The sequence below is a fragment of the Filicampus tigris genome, chromosome 18 (assembly GCF_054856515.1).
Source record: "Filicampus tigris isolate MCC_2025a chromosome 18, RoL_Ftig_1.0, whole genome shotgun sequence".
Taxonomy (NCBI): Eukaryota; Metazoa; Chordata; class Actinopteri; order Syngnathiformes; family Syngnathidae; genus Filicampus; species Filicampus tigris.
In genome coordinates this window covers 11,778,397-11,800,257 of record NC_141234.1, presented here as the reverse complement: position 1 = coordinate 11,800,257, position 21,861 = coordinate 11,778,397, and the positions used below count along the sequence as shown (strand labels likewise).

At 45.9% G+C, this 21,861-nt stretch overlaps 1 protein-coding gene across 3 annotated transcripts; it reads right to left on the bottom strand.

Annotated features, from left to right (window-relative positions):
- Window positions 1-561: 561 nt before the first annotated feature.
- On the bottom strand, window positions 562-20,695 carry LOC147132535 (adhesion G protein-coupled receptor B1-like). 3 transcript variants are annotated; one of them, XM_086014626.1, is made up of 32 exons: window positions 20,278-20,695; window positions 17,632-18,416; window positions 16,790-16,939; window positions 16,602-16,700; window positions 16,360-16,524; window positions 16,103-16,267; window positions 15,112-15,276; window positions 14,849-15,013; window positions 14,649-14,750; window positions 14,467-14,573; window positions 14,172-14,366; window positions 13,966-14,034; window positions 12,387-12,495; window positions 11,902-12,045; window positions 11,745-11,814; window positions 11,482-11,584; window positions 11,041-11,084; window positions 9,115-9,241; window positions 6,743-6,846; window positions 6,545-6,647; window positions 6,295-6,445; window positions 6,092-6,161; window positions 5,310-5,376; window positions 5,122-5,207; window positions 4,730-4,901; window positions 4,539-4,634; window positions 4,412-4,448; window positions 3,679-4,298; window positions 3,556-3,591; window positions 3,358-3,462; window positions 2,676-2,726; window positions 562-2,422 (listed from the first exon to the last, which is right to left on the bottom strand). In XM_086014626.1, exons 2-32 carry the CDS (start codon window positions 18,356-18,358, stop codon window positions 2,222-2,224), a joined length of 4,605 nt encoding a protein of 1,534 aa, XP_085870752.1. In that variant the 5' UTR covers window positions 18,359-18,416; window positions 20,278-20,695; the 3' UTR covers window positions 562-2,221. The 3 variants fall into 3 exon arrangements, with proteins under 3 accessions (XP_085870752.1, XP_085870753.1, XP_085870754.1); XM_086014627.1 differs by lacking the exon at window positions 20,278-20,695 and adding an exon at window positions 19,250-19,265; XM_086014628.1 differs by lacking the exon at window positions 2,676-2,726.
- Between the last annotated feature and the right edge of the window lie 1,166 nt (window positions 20,696-21,861).

Genomic DNA, 21,861 nt, shown 5'->3' with positions numbered 1-21,861 from the left:
CTAAGAGGTCCATCCCTCCAAATGCTGAAAAATGCAAATAAGCAGCGTTTGACAATGTAATTTATAACGATCAATTTCGACAGAAACGGTTTTGCCACGCCCTTACAAATATAACAATAACACTGGAGAAAATTTAAAAATAAGATGACTTTGCTGTTTAATGTGTTACCTTCCGTCATTATGCCAAAGCGCTAATGTTTTCCCTTGTAATGATTTGTCTACTTAAAGTATTAAAATAGAACGGATGGCAGGTGCTCTTTTATCAATTTAAGAGCTTGCTTTTTTTGGTACCAACAAATCATGACTATATTTGGAGAGAGAGAGATTTTGCCGGAGGCTTTAATATGCCTATTAAAAATAGATTACAAACACATAATCTCGCTCTCTGCGCTTCCAGTAAATGTCTTCTTTTGGCCGACCTTTCAATTTATATGTACTCGTTCGTTCTGTTGACGAACTAAAAACAATCATGTCAAATGTTATACTAGTGATCTGAGACTTAGCGTTTTGCATTTAAAAAAAAAAAAAAAAGGATTTAATAATTCATGTAACACAACTCAATTCATGTAATATATATTGTTTTATTAGAAATGAATCACATTCATTTTGTGCTGTGAAAAATGTACAATTAGGGGAAGGGAAAAGACATAAAAAAAGAAGTCACGACAAGAGATTCCAAACGCTTCAGTCTGTTGAGGGACTTGGACTGCCGGTAATACAAACGGAACATTGGAAATCGAATCGGCAAGAAACGATAACTGACACCCGGTGACAAATTTATCAAAAACACGTTTACAGAAGACATAAGATTCCATTACTCGTCGCGACACAGTGGAGAGTAATAAATATCCTGAAGCACATTTGTAGAGATATTCATTCATTCGATACAGTTTGCTTTTATAGAAGTACAATTATCTACCTGTCACAGACATCTCCAAATATGGAGTCTTATGCTAACAAATCTCTAGTCAATAAATTCCTTGAATTACTAATACAGATTTGTTATACAATATTCTCATAAAGCGTCTATATGCCCTGTAAATATGAGGAAGATGGTATAAAAGATTTGAATCATCGGTAAGAAAAACTGCTTAAATCCTAATACGGTATCAGTCCTGCTTGAGCATCAAGCGCCCATCATATTGCACCATTTCACACTGATGGTTAAAAACACAAATGTGTTGAAGGCTTGAACGCCCTGAGACTGCGCTGTCACATCAGTGGCACAAGCCTCAGCTTTGTCCAAAGAGTCCCGCTGAGAAGGCTGAGAAACAAATGGGTGATGATGAAAGCTCTTTTCCCCGACCGACCCTTTGGATCCGCATTTTCTCTTCAAGCGCACACCCGGAGAATCCCCGCATCGTACTGCTCCGCGTTAAGAGTCTGTATCGCGGTGCCGGTGTTTGGGTATCGAGGCAAAATGCGGCCATCACCTCCATCACCGCTCTGTAGGTTCGCCCGACTGGATCACAACACATTACGGACGTGCTGCGCTTTTTTCAGCCCGGTGTTGTAGGTCACGTTAAAATAAATCAACTCAAATCAATTGACATTTATGAAAGGAGTGAAAAAATAAAAGTGGATCAAACCAGGTCATCATTAACACAAAAATAATCATTAAAGTATCATGGAGGCGTCTGACGAGATTAAGAAACCGACAGGAAGGATAAAACGGAACAAGAAACAAAATTTGTGCCTATGGAACTCCAACTATGAAACGGTTTCTTCTCTTTGCGATGCTGGAAGGGAATTTGGCTGGAAGAGGAGCAGCCAAGAGTTGTGGTTATTCCTCCCCCCAAAAAGCAGGGAGGAAATAACGTGCTCTATTGTTTTGTTTGTCTCTGAAGCTGAGCTGAAAGTCAAAAGAAGCGCGGCAGGCATCATTAGCCACATCATCTAAACTGCGGCTTTCAGGAAGCCCCGCAGCGAACACTGATGGAACCGCAGCCAGCTCTGGTCTTACGTGGATCGCCGAACTCTCCGCCGGCTCCTTGTCCTCCCGAGCCAAGTCCACTCAGCGAGGCAACAATAACAAACCACTCTTACCCCACATCCTGCCCCCTTTCTTCCTGCTCCGGCTGAGGATTTGAAGACATCGATTCTCGGACCTACTCTCTAGCTCCCCCCCCCCCCTCCCGCTCGTACTTTTCCAATACAGGAGCCCTAACCCGAAAGGTAACCGAGGTAAAATAAAGCGGCCTTGATTGCGAGCCCCTCGGCCTCAGACCTCTGTCTGCAGGTCAATGATGTCCTGACCCACCAGGGGGATGGGGGTGCCGCTCTTCTCCCACTCCACGGAGTGCAGCTCCAGCGGCGAGGCAGCCAGCGGCTCCAAGTCTTTGCGGACCCACGCGGGGGGAGATTGCTGCGGTAAGCCTCGTACCCCTTCCCAAGGCCTCTCCAAGGGACCCTGCTGTTTGTCCTGAAGCGAAACAAAAGGACGACACTCAGTCAAGAAATGACGTCGCCCATCGCCTATGAGAAATGTTTGATCTACTCAAAAACGAAATGATCTGGGAATGTGAAATAATCAATATCGTCTAAGGAGGAAACTATTCCCCCCCCAACGCCCCCCCCCCCCCCCCCCCCCCCCCCGGAGGCAAGCGCAATACTGCAGCTGATGGTGTGTCTCGATTACAGATTTGAAATTGTGAGGTCGTATTAAAAACACTCACGCTTTGGTTCGTTTTGTCACTCCCTGCTGATGATACGCTCCATCTCACAGACTGGAAGGAAGCAAGGAAGAAAATGCATCCTTAATTCAAATGACCCTCATGCTAACGTAGCTCAATACAAAAATACTTTGATGTTTTTAGGGTCGTTTTAACACCACCAAACTCCTCCGTTGTAATAACATTCACCTTGCCTCGGATATAAGAGTTTTGGTCCATTTTTGCTTATACTCTATTAAAGTGAAAGTCAACCCAACCCCCTTTTTTTTTTTTAACGATATGTTCTATGCAGGACCACTAGTCAAAACACAGCATTCCGATCTAGCCGTTTATAGCTATCTCAGCGGGCGGCCATTTTGTCACTTACTGTTGACTGAAAATGATACCGCAGTTGCTCATGTAGCGACCAATCACGGCGCACCTGTTTTCCGAAGCTGAGCCATGATGGGTCGTTATCAGAGCCCTGAGCAACTGTGATGTCATTTTCAGTGGACAGCGAGCGACAAAATGGCCGCCCCCTGAGCCGGACGAGTCGAGTGGATTTTACGACTGAACTAACACAATGTTGCCGTGTTTAGACTAGTGGGGATGCATGGAAAATATTGTCAAGAAAAATTTGGACTTTAAACTAGAAATTCCTTTTGGGATGATGATGAGTAACGGGAGCATGGAGCGGATAACTCACCTTGCTATCAGAGGCGGGCGACTCTCTGTCTTTATCGGCATGATGTAACTTCCTGTTCAGGTCCTGGAACATGTTCTGGTGGCGCTTCTTTGTGTGCATTATTTTCTACGGAACACATTTAGAAAAATAATGAACATCCAAATAATGCTATGTGATCGTCGCGGTGATGCCATTTGGCAAAGTCTGATTGATCGTTACCTCAAAGTCCAGCTCGGCATACCGGGATTTTTGTCTCTGTAAAATAAGATATGACAAATCAGGTTAGTTCAGTAACATTGTGAACATTCTTTTTTTTTTTTGTTTTTCGTATTTCAGTCTTACCTCCAAGGAGCTCATGGACAAAGTGGAGATAGTCTCGCTTTTGGACATCATCGAGTTGATGGACTCGAAGGTGTTCTCCAGGCTGCTGTGAGTGATGTGAGACTCGCTGGACATGTTGTGGATGTTCTGGATTGGCGAATCCCTCTCGGAGTAGGACACGCTGACCTGGTCGCAGGGAATCGACTTGATCCCGAAGGCGGCTTGCGGCTCAGCAAAGGGGCCGCTGAGGTGCATGAGTCGGGCCTGCGGCAGTTGCTCCACGTTGATGTTGTATTTGGCCTGCTCGTCTTTGGGCTTGGTTCTCAGGGTGGAGGTGGTGTTGGGCATGAGCACGTAACCGCCGCCGCCGTCGGAGACTCCGCCCTCCGCCTGAACCCGGGCGAGATCGACGTCCAGCTGCTGGAAGAGCTCCCCCTCGCACACGTAGACGGCTTTCCCGCAGGAGGGGTCGACTCCCCCCGCCAAGCGGCTCTTTTCCCGCTTCAGGGTGAGAGTGTGGCTGGAGTATTCGGGGACCGCCTGCATGTGGGTCTTGTTGGATGGGAGGGTGTGGAAGTTGGGGCCCATGGGAAGAGGCATTTGAGGGGGGCACATCTTCTCTTCGGATGAGCCGCCCATTCCTTGGAAGAAAAACGAAAAGAATAATCAACCGGCGCGAGTGAGAGGCCATCATAATGAAATGCAAGCGGAAACGTGAGAAGGGCAAAAAGCGGATGTAAATGTCGATGCTCACCTTGCATGCATGAATCGCCATCCTTCTCAGCGTCCGACTGATAAAAAGGGAATAAATATTCCATCAGTACACATGTTCATTTGCGGAGAAAATTCAGGAGGCGCGTTAACAAAGCAAAGAAACATACCGTAAGCTGGTTGTGCCCATTGTGGTGCGAGCTTCCAGAATCTCCATTGCCGTCATCCTTGCGGTCGACTACCCTGCACTTCACAGCTTCCTGAACCTAAAGAGGAATTATTCAGGAAATTGCCATTAAACCGCAGCTCGAGATGCACGAAAGCAAAACGAATTCAAACAATTCCATCGCGTGTCCTTTACCTCTCGACGGAGGATGCAGTGGACCATGACAATGATGAAACCTTCCAGGGAGTCAAAAACGGCAAAGAGGATTTGGAAGAGGGCCGAACGGCGATCTGTGATGGCCAAAACGGCAGACATCCACGTGAGGGCCAAGAGAGGCAAAACCACGCAGGAGCTCCACAGTGATGCCCTGCAAAGGGAGGAAGTATGAAAAATTAGCACGTAGTTCCAACTAAGGCCAATTTCCGATGAATTAAGAGGCCCGTCCTTTTACTTTTGCCCGTATAGTTTATGCCCTTCACTAGTTTGATTGATGGTCCTTGACATCGCTGCGCATTATCAATACAGCTGTAATGGCACTGATGAGGGCGATAAGCACGAAACCTTAATGCAAGATCAATAGAACCTACCCAGCTCTCTCCTTCAGCTTCACATCGGTAATGCCGTCCTTGGATACCAGCTTGTTAAAGACCAGAATACCAATGACCATATTCACCTGTTGGAAAAGAAATGAAAAGGGTCAGTGTTATAATGGAGAATACATGTGCTAATAGAACACATTATGGGATGGGTTAAGATTTGGGATCAGTATACATACCAAAACAACAGCGGCAGCCGGACCAACAAAGGAGTAGAGGAGCCCGCCCTCGAGAGAGAGCCAACAGCTAAAAAAAAAAGATTAAGAGGACTTTAATACTTGACCTGATAGAACATCTTTGCAAAACATCCTAAAGGTTGTACAATTTGCGATTGAAGTAAAATTCTTGGAGAAGAAAGTGCCTCCCAGCTAGCTTAATTAGCAACAGCATGTAAAAGATCCACAGCGCCAACATTTTCTTTACAAGAATATGTTCTATGAAGGCCCGCTAGTCTAAACACGGCATTTTGATTGTGATATGGATCAAATCCCTCCGCTTTGGTCCATCTCAGGGGGCGGCCATTTTGTCACTTTCTGTTGACTGAAAATAATATCTCAGGGCTCAGGTAACAACCAATCATGACTCAGCTTCACAAGACAGGCGAGCCGTGATTGGTTGTTACCTGAGCCCTGAGCAACTGCAAAGTCATTTTCAGTTCACAGAAGTGACAAAATGGCTGCCCCCAGACATGGACAAAAGCTGCTTAACTTTAAACTTTTAGACTAGTGGAGGGGCATAGAACATAGTATTGTAACGAAAATGTTTTGGTTGACTTCCTCTTTTTTCAGACCCTCTTTTACCCAAACCTTTGGCAAAATTAGAAAAATATATAAATAAGTTCCTGGGACTGAATGGTTGGACTGTGAAAAGACGAACAAATCCGTCTTTGGCAGTGAATGACTTAAGGAGAAAGTTCCAGCTGTATAAGTATTAAAAAAAAAAAAGGGAGAATGAGACTTACTAGTTGACGGTGCCATATCCTTTGGCTTTTGTGAAACCCACAGACACGGCCACCACCAACGCAGGTAGTCCTGCAAAGAGAAACAAATATGCCAAAAGGGTTTGAGTATAAAACGAAAAAAAACCCAAAAAACAATTGAGAAGCATTCAGCGAGTTGAGGCGAAGAAAGAGAAAAGAAAGAAGCGAAATAAGGTCGCGCTTACCCCAACCCAAGCACAAGAAGCGCTTGCGGATGATGCGGTTGCGCAGACGGCCAGTGACGGCCATGTAGGACTGCCAAGCTTCTGTCAGCACCCAGCAGAAAGACGAGAGGAAAAAGAAGTGCAGGAAAGCCGCTACCAGCGTGCAAACCACCTGAGGGAACCCAAAGGGACAAGGCGAGACGGCCGTTAGCCAAAGCGGTGAGATTTCGAGAGCTTTGAATTAGCACGGGGAAGAGAGCCAAGCACCGACCTTATTACGAGCCTGAGTTTGTCCTACGAGGATGAGGGCGTTGGAGCAAATAATGGACAGGCAGAAGTTGATGAGGATAACAGAGCGCTCGGAACGGATATACCTGGAGTTTGTTGGAAGAGAAGAGAGAAGAAAAGCATGAGTTCCGCTCCGGAGAAGAAAGAGCCTCCTCCGGCCTTTTTGGAGTTTGGGACTTACTTCCACACGGAGACGTAGATGATGATAAGGAGGAGCAGGGTGAGAGAAGACACCCCGCAGCCGACTATGAGAGTCACGGATGGGAGAAGCGCTTTGTCCATGATCTGGAGAGAGGAGACAAAAGACATGCCCTCTAAGAGCTGCACCAAAAAAACAAACAAAAAAAAAAAAAACAACAACACATGCGTCCGAGCGAAGCCTGCGGATGTGCGTTATCTGGAAGAGCAGACGGCTCCCTGAAGGGAAACACCTGAATGGGGCCACAGCTCAAGCAAGGTGACCTCAAGGTGAACGTGTTAAAGATGAAGAGGCGAATGAAACAAATGGTCGGGATCGCTTTCATTTCTGCACGGGCATTATTTCCTTTCGCCAAACAAAGAGGAGATTATTCAGATGGAACAATTGGTTTGTATGGAGCGACCTTTGTATCCTCTCATTTTTCCGCTCCCCTTCCTCTGTTTGCTCGTTCTTTCCGCTCAAAATATTTTCGTGCCATGCTTCAACCCGGCAGGGGTGAACAGGTGGACCATTATCACCAGTGCGTTAATGTGTCACCACCTGCCCTTTTCTGATCTCTGACAGCAACCTAGTGCCCGTCCGTCCCCGCCAGTGGCGCTCAAACTGCTCCCTTCTGCTGGAACAAGTAAAGCAGCGATTGTTTCCCCGCCAATGGTGTACACAAATTTCACCTCCGAACAGCGCCACGGCACCCTTGAGGAGGCAAATTGCGCGGCTCGTTGAACTGCAGATTAGAGATCACTATGGAAATTTTCTTTCATCAATTATGGGTATTATTACGATTCATTGTTTTTTTGGACTTTGAAGATTGGGGTAAAATGGCCTCCAATGGATTTACGGAGGCAATAAATGCAAGTCTTTTCTAATGCCTTGTGTCCAAGAATTCGAAAGGATGATACAAAACAGCACTGAGCCCCGAAGGATAATTACAGAACATTATCGGCAAACAGACAGCAGATCTTTTGCATTAGCTCTTATCGAATCCCAAGGCGGGTAAAAAAAACAAAACAAAACAAAAAAAAAAACAAGGGCGATTCAGTCCTCTCACTCCCCAATCTCACTATCTGGGTTGGACTATATGAGTCTGGCTTTGACCTAAATATGAAGCATGTCTTATGTCTGCCCTTGCCTGCATCGCATGTTCCCTTTTTGGAAGAGAAACAAGCGAGGGGAGTGCTTGAACGATTTGGACTTTTTTGACCACAAGCCGGTCAAGGGCAGTCCTGTCCGACCTACATTCCGTCTCATTTCCTTCTGCATCGTATATGGAAGCTTCTGAAATGAGACCACATCAAAAAGTGAGCTAACGCGCTGCAATGTTTTTGCTTTATTCCCTCATCTCCTCTCCCTCGCCGCCTGATATTTTCATAGAGCTCGCAGGGCGATGTTATTGAAAACGTCCACGGTGCACATTAAAGGGTGGACGCTGGCGAGTGTGGGTGGTCATGGGGGAAGAAAGGGAACCGCCAGTGCAGAAGCAGACGTCTGTCTCTCATTGGTTCACATCTTTGGCATTGTGCGGGGGTGGTCATAATTGAGACTTTGGAGATAATGGCTGATGGAGCCATGGCGGGTGAGGCTGCTCGTTTTGACAGCTTGAGGTCAAGAAGAAGGAGCAAGAGAGAAGCATACCGACTGAAATCTCCGACCAGTTTTACTACGGAGTATTTCTGATTAGGACGCAGTAAACACATTTATCTGCTGTTTGTTTTCTGTCAGAAGCAGTAAGTGGTGCATGGCCAGATCACATCCTCTGTAGGAGGAGGGGCCGAGGAAAAGGGGGGTTGTGTTTTTTTTTTCTGGCCCCCAGCTTCTCAGTTATGAAAACCCCCCTCCCAAGCCGAGTTAGCGCTGCAGAAGCCGTTACCGTGGCAACTGGCTCGAGCAGCTTCTGGAGCAACACAGTCTACCTGGGAAATAATGTTTTTTTGTTTTTTTGTTTCATCGTTGAAAACAGAAATAATTTGCGCACAAAGCATTGATTTGATGCAAAACCCCAATTATAAATATTGAACAGCATTTTTGGATTCTAAATGATCACGCAAGAAAATAAGACATAAAACACAAACGGTCGCGCACAAACGCCGATCACAAAATCCAATCACCAAACGCAATCACGTTATGTTTTCACGCCTTCACATTGATTTTTTTTTTTGCACGTCAATATTGTCCGTTCCCTCCCTCTTTCAACTGAAAATCCCATTTTCATACCAGCGTCTCCCGCACCGAGACAAAGAGGCGCGATGCAAATGGCTTGACAAGCACAAGAACACGCTGCATCGCATTTGCACACAGCGCGAAACGTTTCCGGTGGGAGACAAAAGCTTTCGCACGATCGCATTTCAAAGACTTACCGAGTCGAAGTTGACGCGTGCTAAAATGGCGAAGGTGGAGAGGCTGTCACACACGCATTTGGTTCTGAATGAATGAACGGGGACGGCTCTGCAGCTCCGCGCGGACCACGAGCCGAGCAGGGAGGATCTGCACAGGGGAGGAGAGCAAAGGCAGGTGTGAGGAGAGGAGAGGAAAAGAGAGGCTGCTTAGAGAGCTGACACAGCTCATTAAAAATGCGGCTTGATTATGTGTTTTCAGGGGCTGAATAAAAGATGAATGTTGGACATATGTTCTTTGCATTTTTTGGGGGGGTAACATTTCACAATCTGCTCAATCACTAGATCACTATAAAAGCATAGCTCATATGTGCTAAATGATTTTAAGGTTTCTTATTGACTGAGGTGAAACGCTTCCATGAATAAAGCACCTCTGTTTAAATAATGACAACATTATTGCTGTGGACATGATTTCACTGGCCGCAGTTTGGGATTACAAACAAAAAAACGGTACAAAACCTCTGTAAAAGATTCTTTAAAGGGAAGTCAACCCCAACATTTCCTTTGCAATAATATGTTCTATGCACCTTCACTAGTCTAAACATGGCATTCTGATTAATATTGTGTTTGTGAAATACGGGTTAACTCATTCACTGCTAGACATTTTCAGACCCTCTTTTACCCTAACATTTGAAAAAAATTTAAAAATATAAATAAATTCCTGGGATTGAATGGCTGGATTGTGAAAAGACGAGTAAATTCGTCATTGGCAGTGAATGAGTTAAGCAGCAAAATCTACTGTTTTTTATTCATTTTGTCACTTTCTGTCGACTAAAAATGACATCACAGATGCTCAGGGCTCAGGTAACGACCAATTACGGCTCAGCTTTAGAAAAAAGGTGAGCAGTTATTGTTTGTTCCCTGAGATGGACAAAAACAGATGGATTTTGCTGCTTAACTCATATCCCACAAACACATTATCAATCAGAATGCCGTGTTTAGTGGGACTGCATAAAACCTATTATTGAAAAGAATGTTGTGGCTTGACTTCCACTTAAAAAAAAAAAAAATCAATAAAAATGATTTAAAATTAAAATAGTAAATGATATGGTCCATCATGAGAAACAAAAAAAGAAAACACAATATACACGCATTATGAGAACTAGCCAACACTAATTACAGATTTGTGTCACCCCCCACCCCAAAAAAAAATGCAGTTCTCTTCTATTGCAAACAATAAGCATGGTATAATCTGCATAGCACTTGTCTACACTGACAGGGTAGTCTATTATTTTGATTTACATATAATTACTCTAGATGAGGTCACTTATTTGTTAGAAACAATCAGGATGAATCTGATGTGAATACAATGGGGCATCAAAGCCAGGACTTTAGGGCGTTTGACATTTGCATTAAGTAGGCTAGTCTGCATTGATCAATATGTGCGGGAATGTTTGCGAATTCATTTTTTGGGGGAGTTCATTTTAAGGAGGCTAATGGCACACTTCCTGCCTTCTCAGTGCTCCACATACTGACCCTCTTGGCCCCTAGCCACTACTTGGTTCTCTATTTTTCCATTTGAAATTCTTCGGCCCTTTAAATGCCTTTGAAGCACATTGTGTATGAAATATAAACAAAGCTGCCTTTGCCTCAAGTACGCATCTGCAAGCATCTGCCGAACAGTGAGCATGTCAGAGATGCTTGCGCTAGAAATGATAGGCCAACATCTTGTGGCGCTTCTCTGTCCTCTGTGTCATGAAAAAGGGACGAAACAACATTATCACCCCGCCTCCGGTGAGTCTCAAGGTGGAATGTTCTGCGCAGTGACAGATGCATGACTAAAAAGAAGGTTAAAGCTGGTGACATCGCCACCCGCCAGAGGAAATAGATGTGTGAGTAATGACTTTGATGCACACGGAAAAAAGGTACACGGCAGAAGTCAACACTCACGTTTCACTTTCATCCCATGAGAGGCATGTCTCGTTCATTGTGCCCTAAAAAAAGAGACAGCATTGTGAGGAATCTCTGCATAAAAAGAAAATACGGAGATCAAAATTCCATACTAGAAATGTGTGAGAATCAACACCTTGCCATCCACCTGCTGTCAGTTCTCGACACTTATACGCGCATCTATAATCGGCTGAGCCGTTACCAGTTACAGAAGCTCATTACTGGGCCAATTACTGTATGTACTCATCACCGTCTGACCAGCTGGTTAAACTGCGATCGTGGCAGGTTTCAGCCGGCAAAATGATTGGCAAATGTCACGGTTTCAACGCAAATGTCAGCAAAATGTCAAGCTCGGCGCGTGCCGCGGTGAGCAAACACCCGAAGGGGACGCTGGTGTATTTTCGGAGGCTCCATTAGTTTGGGCGAGCGTCGTGGACTTACGTTGTGGAGATGCGGGAACTCGATCTCCACGGGAGAAGACAAAAGGGCAGGGGTAGGCTTGACGATCACTGTCACTACCTTTGAATTGAGCAGAGTTGTGTTGCTGCGGGAAAACAAAAAGATGACATGTTAAGTTTTTCAGATTTAAGATGGGGAAGGCCGCTTATGCCTTAGTCGATATAGACAGAGGAGCGTGGGTGCCATCTTGTGTCTACAATAAGAATTACATGAAAATGTAAAAAAAACAAAAAACATGCTATTACCTCTGAAAGGAAAGAAATGAAGTCAGGTTTCTGTAGAGGACAACGCCAGTCACAAACGCTTCACTGCCATCTGTAATCAAGAATATTGTTGCTTAGATAAATATTAAACTGCATTTTGGTATAGCTGGGATTTTTTTTTCTTTCTTTTCTTTCTTACCACTATGCTCAATGGCCAGAGCATCTCTGGAAACTGATATTTTCTCCTCAGCAGTCCTGACCCAGTCCAACATCCCCCTCCAGCCCTTAGCGGGAAAAGTGAAGTTGGAGCTTGTCGTAGTCGGCCGCTTATGGATGCTCAGCACTGAGAAGAAAAAAAAAAAAAAAAACACGCACAAACACTTAAATCAAGGTTTGGATGAAGAATTACGAGCAAGCGTCTGATCACAAGTGTCACAGCTCAAAAGTCACGTAGATGTATGAGGTTTACAGTTATTCTGACAGACAGATTGCTTCATCTAAAAGCGCACGTGCGCTACGCCTGATGCAGACAAGCTTGGAGACGGCGAGTCATTTGTTTGACTGATGGATGTGACCACGGCGTCAAAGAGATGCTTTGATGCATTAGGCGGCGGGCGTGAGGACAAATCACTCCGACGAGACATGAGCAGAGAGCGAGTGCCGCCGGGTGAAATTAGGGCTCACCTAAATTCTCCGTGACTTCATAAATGTCCTGGAAGCCGCTCATTTGCATACCGATCATGTTCACGGACTCCTCGACGAGACGGAAGAAGTCCTTAATGTTGGCGTCCATCTGGGTGAGAAATGAAGAAGGAGGGTTGAAAAAAGAGGGGGGGGAAAAAATTGGCATTACAACTAAAGACGCATGGCTGCAGATGACTTCCGTTTATCCAACCTGACGAGTATTTCCAAATTGTCAAAATTGAATATTTTTCTGAATTCCTCCATTCCACTCATCCATTTTCAATTCTGCTTCAGTAGGGCGAGAAATTTAGAGTTTTAATTCAATCTAACATGCATGTTTTGGAATATGGGATGAAGCCTGAAAAGCTTACTTGTAAATTTAAAGTGAAGGTCAACCCAAACATTTTTTTTAAGACTATGTTCTATGCAGGCCCACGAGTTGAAACAAGGCAATAGGATTAATATAAAATATGAGTTAAGCAGCAAAATTCACACGTTTTTAACGACCAATCGCGGCTCAAATGTTTTATGAAGCTGAGCTATGATTGGTCGTTATCTGAGCCCCGAGGGTCCGCGATGTCATTTTCAGTCGGCAGAGGTGACAAAATGGCCGCCCCCTGGCTAAAAACGAGTGGATTTTGCTGCTTACCTCATATTCCGCAAACACAATATTCATCAAAATTTTCATCAAGTTTCAACGAGTGCGCCTGCATAGAACATATTCTTAAAAAAAAAAAAATGTTTGGGTTGACTTCCGCTTGAACCTCCGCCGCAATTGATGCTTGAATGCAGGCCTGACAAATGCCGCGGAATACCGAGCACACAATGTCGCGACTTTTATCAACAATGAAAAGGAGATCAATTTCAAAATGTGAACATGGTCAAAAGAAAGCTGAGACTTTCAATCATGACTAACCGTCTATTCTGTCTTTTTCTATGCTGAAGTCCGCCCACTGCAGCGAAAGCCTCGCTTGCTGCTAGGCAACCGCCAAACTTCCTTCAAGCCATAAATGGACTTGCTGTTGATTCATCCTGGTATTTCTACAGAATTTCCTCTCCATGGCACTTAGCGGAGGGGAGGGCTGCCCCTGACTTGCGTGTCTCTGACGCACAAACCGGAGCAACGTGGGCGCAAGGTGTGTGTTTCTATGAAATGTGCGCCGTCTGCGTCCCCCTCTCAGCCGGCACGGCTTCGGAGGGAGGCGCGGAGAGTCGCAGATTGCCGTGTGGGCGCCGTGTATTTCCCTGAGTCAATCTCGCTCTCACATGCATTACCATTTGTCATGCGGTTCTTGCGCAGGAATGCGCCGATATTTCTTTTGAGCCGCGGTGGTTAAAAAGCTTAAGGGGAGCAGACCCCAGAAAGTCGTCAACCTGACAGTTCAGTAAACTAAAAGTGTTCAAGTCATTAACACGTGATTGCGCAATTTGTCGGAAGTTGGCCTTCTAGTTAGTTCAAACTTTTTTTCACACCAACTGTCACTCACGCTGACGCGCTTCGAATATGTCCGTCACCCACTCCCGCCCCCCCCCTCACCCAAAAAAAAAAAAAAATCTCAGACACTCTTTTCTCACGTACCAGTTGTGCCTCTTCCCATTTGTCATGATGTTCCTCTTTCAGCAGGTTGCTGATGGTCTGGACGTAGTTCTGTGCAAAAAAACCCCACAAAGGTGTAAGATATGCAGCAAAGACAAGCTTCATTAAATTAATTTTTTGGGGGGACGGAGTTACATGAGATACAAACACACATAATGTATCCCGAAGCCAAACTTTTTTCAGTTTACCTCCACGTCAGCATTGCTAAGCCTCATCCTGGTCGCCTTGTACAACTCAGTGACGTTCTTCAGGATTTCCATGACGGCCATCAGGTCGCCGCTGTATGTTGCGCCTTCGTCGGTTGAGAACCTCAGTCGCGAAATCACCTCGGCGATGCCGTCCATGCTTTGTGCCTTCTGCGCTTTACCGATGTAGTCTCTTGACTACAGGAAAGAGGGTGGAAATTGTGATTGTTCATGATTCTGCTTTTGTCATGTCATTTACTATGATCGTTTTTTGTTGTTGTTGTTTTTTTTAACTTACCAGGATCTGAATGTTCTCGTAGTTCTTTGAGACACACTTGACGTACGTCGGGCTCTCCCATGTGGCGAGGCCGACAGCGTTGAGGCTGCACCGGCGAAGAATCAGACCTGTGTGACAGCATATGTGGTCAAGCAACTATAGATATAGATCGAAATCAATACAAACATCTGTTGTCAATGTACCTGCAGCGTCAACGGGACATAAGATGGCGGCCATGTCTCCAGCTGGAGTTTTCTTCCACACAACATCGCCATCATTCTGCTCAGGGCAAATCTCATGGGGCTCTAAAGGATTGCAATAATCATGTTAGCTTATACAGCGATCTTCAATTGCTTTTTGAAAAAAAAAAAAAAAAAAAAAAAAATGCATTCACATGACTAACCAGGGCATCTCTTCTCATTGCAGCGCTTGTGCTCTCCTTTTTCACCAGGGCAAGGCTCCCCACCAAAGAAAGGCCCTTCACAAACTCTTTGCCTCTGCTGGATGCCGCCGCCGCAAGTCTTGCTGCAGCTGCCCCATGAGCTCCACGCATACCAGCGTCCATCAACTAAACGCAGACGATAGCACACTCACCATTAAATCTGGATTGTGATACGTCTTAAGGATGAATATCTTTTTTTACACTTTTTCTTTTTTCCTTTTTACCAGGGCACTCTTTCAGGAAGCAGTTGGCGGCCTCTTTCCAGCTCCCGTGGCACTCTGAGCCCCCGTAGGATGGGCCGTTGCATTCTCGTGTTCGCTGCATGGTACCGTTGGAGCAAGAGGCAGAACATGGACTCCACACCGACCATTCGTTCCAGTGTCCGTCCACTAGAGGGTAGCAGAGAAGCATCAATGATGAGCGCAAGTGCCACATAATTGGACATGCGGCAACTTTGTGTGAGTTTTTATTGACTATACAGTATTTATTCAAATCCACTATTGTCAATTTCTATATCGTGCACCAGACCACATACATTACACTATAAATACACACTGAAAAAAAAATGCTGTGCATCATTTACTCAATTTTATTTCTTCAAGAATGATCTGAATCCAGATACATTTTTGAAGTGGACAAGACATCTTCAAAAATGTATCTGGATCCAGATGATATTCTTTTGTGCAACCACCTGATGAAATGTAATTGAGTAAATTCAACCATCAACTTTTTCAGTGTACGCTCACCAGGGAGAAGGGCTGCTCGATTATGAAAAAAAATTATTAATCACGATTGTTTTGGTAATAGTTGAAATCACGATTATTCAAACGATCATTTATTTTTGGGTATAAAACAAGAACATGTTTCAACATAATTCTTTGAAACACTATAATTATGTAAGTTCCTTTTGGACCAAACGAAATTCATAAAATTAGTTACTATAAAAATGTTTTAAAAGGTGCAAATGTATCAATTCAAGTATGATTTCCTAGTGTAAACAAACCAAGTGCACTGGATATAAATGCACATTAATAATTGTTTTTTTTACGATTATGTCAACTTTGTAATCGTGTAGTGTAATAATCGTAATTGTAATTGAATTTCAAATAATTGCACAGCGCTACCAGGGGTCCAGCACAAGAGTTCCGTACTTACTTACTTACAAGGTAATTTTAAAAATGTCAGTCTTAAATGCATATTTAGGAACCAACTCACCAGGGCATACAGCAATGTTGCAAAGCTTGTTTTGTCTCGAAGGGCCCTTGCAAGGCTCTCCTCCATTCTGGGGCAGCCTGCATGTGCGAGTGCGGTCACGGTAACCACGACCACATGTGGAGGAGCACAAGCTCCACGGGGTCCATTCATCCCAGGCGCCATCAACTGCGGGTCAAATAAACGAATGTGATGCAACGGCCGCGGTACATTAAAATCTCACTCATCCGCAGGTCGGAAATGAGGAATCAGCAAGTGACCTGGGCAGACGGCGGTGTTGTTGCAAGGCCTGTTTTCACGCAGGGGTCCCGTGCACTGGGTGGTGAAGGAGGAAGTTGCGCAGACACGGGTGCGGCTTTGCCAGCCTTCCCCGCATGTCACCGAACACGCGCTCCAAGGGGACCACTCATCTGATTTAGTGTTTGCTGGACAACAACACAATGTAAGCGGCTTCAACTTCCGAAAAGGCAATCAAAACAGCATATCTGCAAAGTAAACATACCGATTTGGGTGGAAACTCCTCCAAAGCCGGAATCATCAAGATGGTCTCTTCTCATCCCAACAATGGCCCGCAGACCCTGGCTCTTGTTACGTTCCTTGCCTGGAGAGAAGACGCCGATTATTGCATTGACGGCGCGCCGGCTGCAGCTACATGCCCAAGCTAAATGGCGGAACATGATGAGGGCTTACCTATACAGGCCCGTGGGTTGCATGCCCGCCCTTCTTCAACCGTCCCCTCGCATACGGCGTCATCGGGCTGACAGGCTCGGCTGCGCACCTGCACGCCCCCGCCGCATTCCTGACTGCAAACTGACCAACGGCTCCAACCGGCCCAGCCTTCTGCAACACAAAATGGCGTCGTAAGCCATTTATAAACCGCTGCAAAGAACGATTACTGTCGAAAGAAAGAAATTCATCCTGCAATGATTTATCGATCATAAATCGATTATGATTCAGTTCCTGTGTAATGACAAAAACCAAATGCGCCAAGAGTAGAGTACGACTGAAGAAATTCAACAATGTCCCTCCTCAGACAGGAAGTGCAGAGATGTTGTTTAAGGACACTTTTTGTCTGAGCACTCAAAGCTGATAGTTGTTCAGCCTGAAATTGCTTCAAACCACTGCAGGGGCCCGACAGCAGCGTTGCCATGCCAACCGCAAGTGCGCTTCGATTTTCACCGCCAGCTGACTGTGAGGTCTTTGTGCTCCTTTCCACCTTTCCTCCTCCATGAACGCACCCGGCGCCCGAGTTAACATGCTTGACTTGCAACACAACCGAGTTAGTGACGCGTGTGCTTCAGGTAGTTCATCCAATTAGGCTTTAAGGATGCACTTCTGTAACACCTTCGATTTGATCCTCATTACTTTGTGGCAGCGGAGTGCGCATCCCCTTGCCCGGGGTGCGCGCTCTCCAGACGGTTATCGACAAGTTCCGAGACACGCGAATGAAAGGGGCGCCGGCGGAGCCCCGCGGGTGTCATTACAAAACGACGAGAGAACACGTTTGTTTTGCCATGGCGTGCCCCACTTACTGGTGATCTCGGCGTGCTGTCCGTTGTCTCTGGGCACCGCAAGGCATTTCTCAACGTAGACGCCACCCCTGTAGCAGCTCCCCGGCTTCCTTTTTGGGGTCTCCCAACACTGGCAAGGGGTGTTCATGATTCCGCAGGGATACTCGTGGGTGCTGCTCGACAGGCATTTCTCCAGCCACTGGCACAGCATTTGGCAGGCGGGCATACTCGGGTTCCTTTTGCCCACCACGAGAAACTCTGACTTGAACTCGCTGACGTCATTGTCGTTGTCGTTCTCCGGGCCGCGGCTCGAGGCCACCTTGCGGATCTGCAGGAACTGCTTGCTGGATTCGATGTAGGTGACGGTGGTCGAAGCGTCGCACAGCCTGACGACCTCGTCGTAGCTCTCCGTGCCCAGGTAGGTGCGGGATGTCTCGATGAAGGAGTCGAACTGGAAGGTCCTGATCCGCCTCGGCTTGCAGGAATCGGTCGGCTTGGTGATCTTCATGTAGACGTTGTAGCGGCGGGGGTCGGGGTTCTGCAGGGTCCAGGAGCACGGCGCGGAAGGGAGGTTGGCGGTGGACGAGAACACGCCGAAGAAGCGGCTTTGCTCCAGGGTGGCGCAGGTGTCAGAGGCCGGGCCGGAGGGAGTGCAGGAGGTCAAAGCGAAGAAGAGCAGGACGAGAGCCGCGAGGGGCCCGCCGAGAGCCGACGACGCCATCGGGTCAGCTTTGGACGACAATCTCATTCGCTTCTTCTTTCGCAGGTTTGGCGACTTCAGACAACCGGTGATGTTAACGAGGCAGCTGCAGAGAGACAATACGCAATCATTTATGATTCTCACCAATGAACAAAGTTAGACTTTGCAGGACAAATATGCGTTCTCTCACTTTGAGCTCAGCGGCTAGTTCTCTGCAGGATAATTGTGTTGAAACAGCAATTACAGCCCCTTCACAGAATGCCGGTATCGCCGAGCTCTTAGTTTTTCCTCCCACACACTGAACTGAACCGCGGAGCATCTGCGTCAGTCTGACGTCCATAGACGCATTACCACTAGCGACGGCCGCCACTTAGATAGTTTTTTTTTTTTTTTTTTTTGCACAATGCATAGCTCTTATCACCCGATAAACAAGAGAAATGATTAGCCGGTGCCAGAGACTGATTGCATGCTGTACTCTGATACCGCTGATGAGTTGAATACCAAAGCACCCCTGAGATGAATTGATGCACGAATGCAAATGCAAAGGGATGAGTGAACTTTTGCACCATTTAACCGACTTCAACATCAGCTTCTTGCAACCGTGCTCCTTGCACGTTCTTACCAGTATGCAACGACCGCTACCAAGTAATCCAGGATGCAGAAAATGCGCAGAGTCACTTTCAAGATCTTCACTTGACCTGCCCTCTCTGAATAGACAGGAGACGCTCTGACTGGTTGCTTGGCAACATCCCTCACTTGCGTTCGGCGCAATTTGTCTCTCCTATCCATCTGCTTAGTCATTCCTGTGTGGATTTCTGCGATTATTCAACAGTGTCGGTCAGCTGCGACAACGAGGAGGTAATCATAAATGTATGTGGGTATCTAGCATAAAGGCGTATATGATGCGGTGATTGCGGTGCCATTCAGTCAGACACACACCTGCACTTTTCAGGCTTCGTTTGCTCACATCTGTTTCGCCCTCCCCGTGGCTTCACTCTGTGAGCGGCATAGCAAAGACATCTGCTTTGTATAGAGAGGGCTGGCTCTCTTTCGCTTAACCCTGCCCACCCCCGGCCCCCCCTCCTCCTCCCTCCAACCGGAAGCACCATGAATGTGCATCGGATGAAGCGCGCGGTGAAAAGAAAGGAGGTCCAGCTGCTGTCTACGCACGTTGCCCACTTTCCCTCCTGACCTTTTCCTCCCTTTTCTCTTCCGCCCGATCATTTGTTGCCGGCTGCAACATTTCGGCAAAACAAGCAGGCGAGGGAGTAAGCAGGAGACTGTTGTCATGGCGATGGGCTTCTGGATATTTTGGGTTAAAAACGAACTGCTGCTTATCATGCTGCAGTCCACAGTTTTGAAGTGCAAGAGGAAACAGAGAAAAATTGCAAAAAAACCCCCCCCCAAAAAACAATCACTCTTCTTTCTTATACTCTACTTTGCATTACTGACAAGACTGTCTTATTTGATAACCAGCATTGGGGTATGCTGGATTTGCAGCACGTGCATGTGGCACACAAATAAGCATTCAGTCTTCTGACCTCTTTTTGTTCTTTGTCAGGTGCTCTCCTTTTGCCCGAGCAAAGGAAAGTGGTGTCATTTTGAAGCCATTATAAGTCCACTGTCACACTCAAATTGCTCACGTTTAAAGAAAGCAACTCAAAACAAAATGACGACAAAGAAAAGCAACATCAATGCAGGCAACTGAAAAAGTTCGAGCAACTTGCCAGAAAGGTAAAAGTCAAACTCCAGCAATGAAATACATCACATTTACATTTGATGCATGGCGAAGTCAGTCTGCACTATTGTGAATTTTAGAGCACGTAAGCGCACAGACGCTAGTTGAGAATTTGCGGGGAAGTTTCAGCACCATGGACAGCAAAGTGAAAGTTTCAACAATTTATTCTCTCTCATCCTTCAAAGTGCACATTCCCAAACACAAGATGGAATAAAGTGTGTTTTCTTACCGCGTCTTCCAATGTGAAGTCTTCGGAACTGCGGCTCGGAGTTCGCCCTGGCCAAAACTTTTTTGTTGTTGTTGTTGCGTTGTTCAACGCGACGTAAAAAAAAGATGTGCCAGGTCCGCTCCTGACCCGAGTGGGTCAGCCCAAAGTGTCCGTGATGCCCACAAGCAATTTTTTTTTTTTTTTTTTTAAAAAGGCGACTCTTACAAACTCCAAAGAGTTTACTACCAACTTTGTTAAGCTGCTATATCCAGAGAAACTGGCGTATAGCGCGCGTTGTGATGAATCTGGCTTGCAGTGGAGCTCCACTTGACAGTCCGGAGAACCAAACGACGTACGGTCTCGCTTGTCTGAGCTCCCAGAATCAATGTTGGTACTTCTACTCCCGGCTTCGGAGTCTTCTTGCTTGTGGCACTGAAAGTGGCTTCAGTCTCAGTGTAGCGTGTGGCCTTCTCCTCGTAGTTTATATCCAACCCCGCCCCCCCGCCCCTTGCAGACGGAGTCAGTGCGTGGATGAAGTGAATGAGACAGCACCGAGACGGGAGGGGGGGAGGGGAGGAGTGTGCGTGGGAGAAGTGTTTGCGCGCGCGCGCGTGCCGGCGAGTGTGAGAGTGACCGTGTTTGCGCACGGAGCCGCGAGGAGTGCAGGGAGGGAGGTAACGCGTTGTGATGCACAAGGAGGGAGGGAGGCGTGCGCGCATAGATACAGGCGATTATGAACACCGAACTACGCAGATATCAACGCAGAGCCAAAGGTACCGGAAGGAGGATGAGCACAATCGCTGAGAGAGAGGATGAAGCTCCTGGACTGAAGCCAAGAAGCGTTTCTCGCATAAAAAGTGCGATTCTTGCCAACGTGCTTGTGCGATTAAGGCACTGTTTCCCACCCTTATTGAGCCAGAGCACATTTGAATTGGGGGGGAAACATCGAACAAAAACATCCCAAAAAGGACTGAATGCATACTGAAAGAATGATGAATGAATGCATACTGAAATAATAACGGCAACAAAGTCAGGATTTTTTTGTTGTTGAAAAATGTGTTTTAATTCGTTTTTATAGCAGGTTTGTTAGTTTTCATTTTTTCGAAAATGCTTCAATTTCGTTTGGTTTCCATTATCTTTAGTATTAGTTAGAATTTTATTTAAAGTGGGAAATCTACCCAAACATTTTTTTTTTCAAGAATATGTTCTATGCAAGCCCACTAGTTGAAACTTGCAAGGCATTCTGATAAATATTGCGTTTGTGGAATAAGAGTTAATCCACCCGTTTTTAGTCATCTCAGTTGTCATTTCTGTCAACTGAAAATGACATCACATCTACTAAGGGCTCAGGTAACAACCAATCATGGCTCAGCATCAGAAAACCGGTCAGCCATGATTGGTTGTTACCTGAGCAGTTGTGATGTAATTTTCAGTCAAAATGGCGGCCCCCGGAGATGGATAAAAACAAGTGAATTAACTCGTATTCCACAAACGCATTATTTATCAAAATGCCTTGTTTCAACTAGTGGGCTTGCATAGAACATATTCTTGTACAAAATGTTTCGGTTGACCTCTTAAAATATATAGATTATTTGTCAAGTGCAA

Bases quoted from the DNA above. Each gene is read 5' to 3' on its own strand.
- LOC147132535 (XM_086014626.1), bottom strand. From the start codon at position 18,358: ATGAGATTGTCGTCCAAAGCTGACCCGATGGCGTCGTCGGCTCTCGGC. The intron at 16,268-16,359 runs GTCACTTGCTGA...TTTGACCCGCAG, and splicing joins CAACACCGCCGTCTGCCCAG to TTGATGGCGCCTGGGATGAA. The intron at 4,902-5,121 runs GTAGGTTCTATT...CTCCCTTTGCAG, and splicing joins AAGCTGAAGGAGAGAGCTGG to GGCATCACTGTGGAGCTCCT.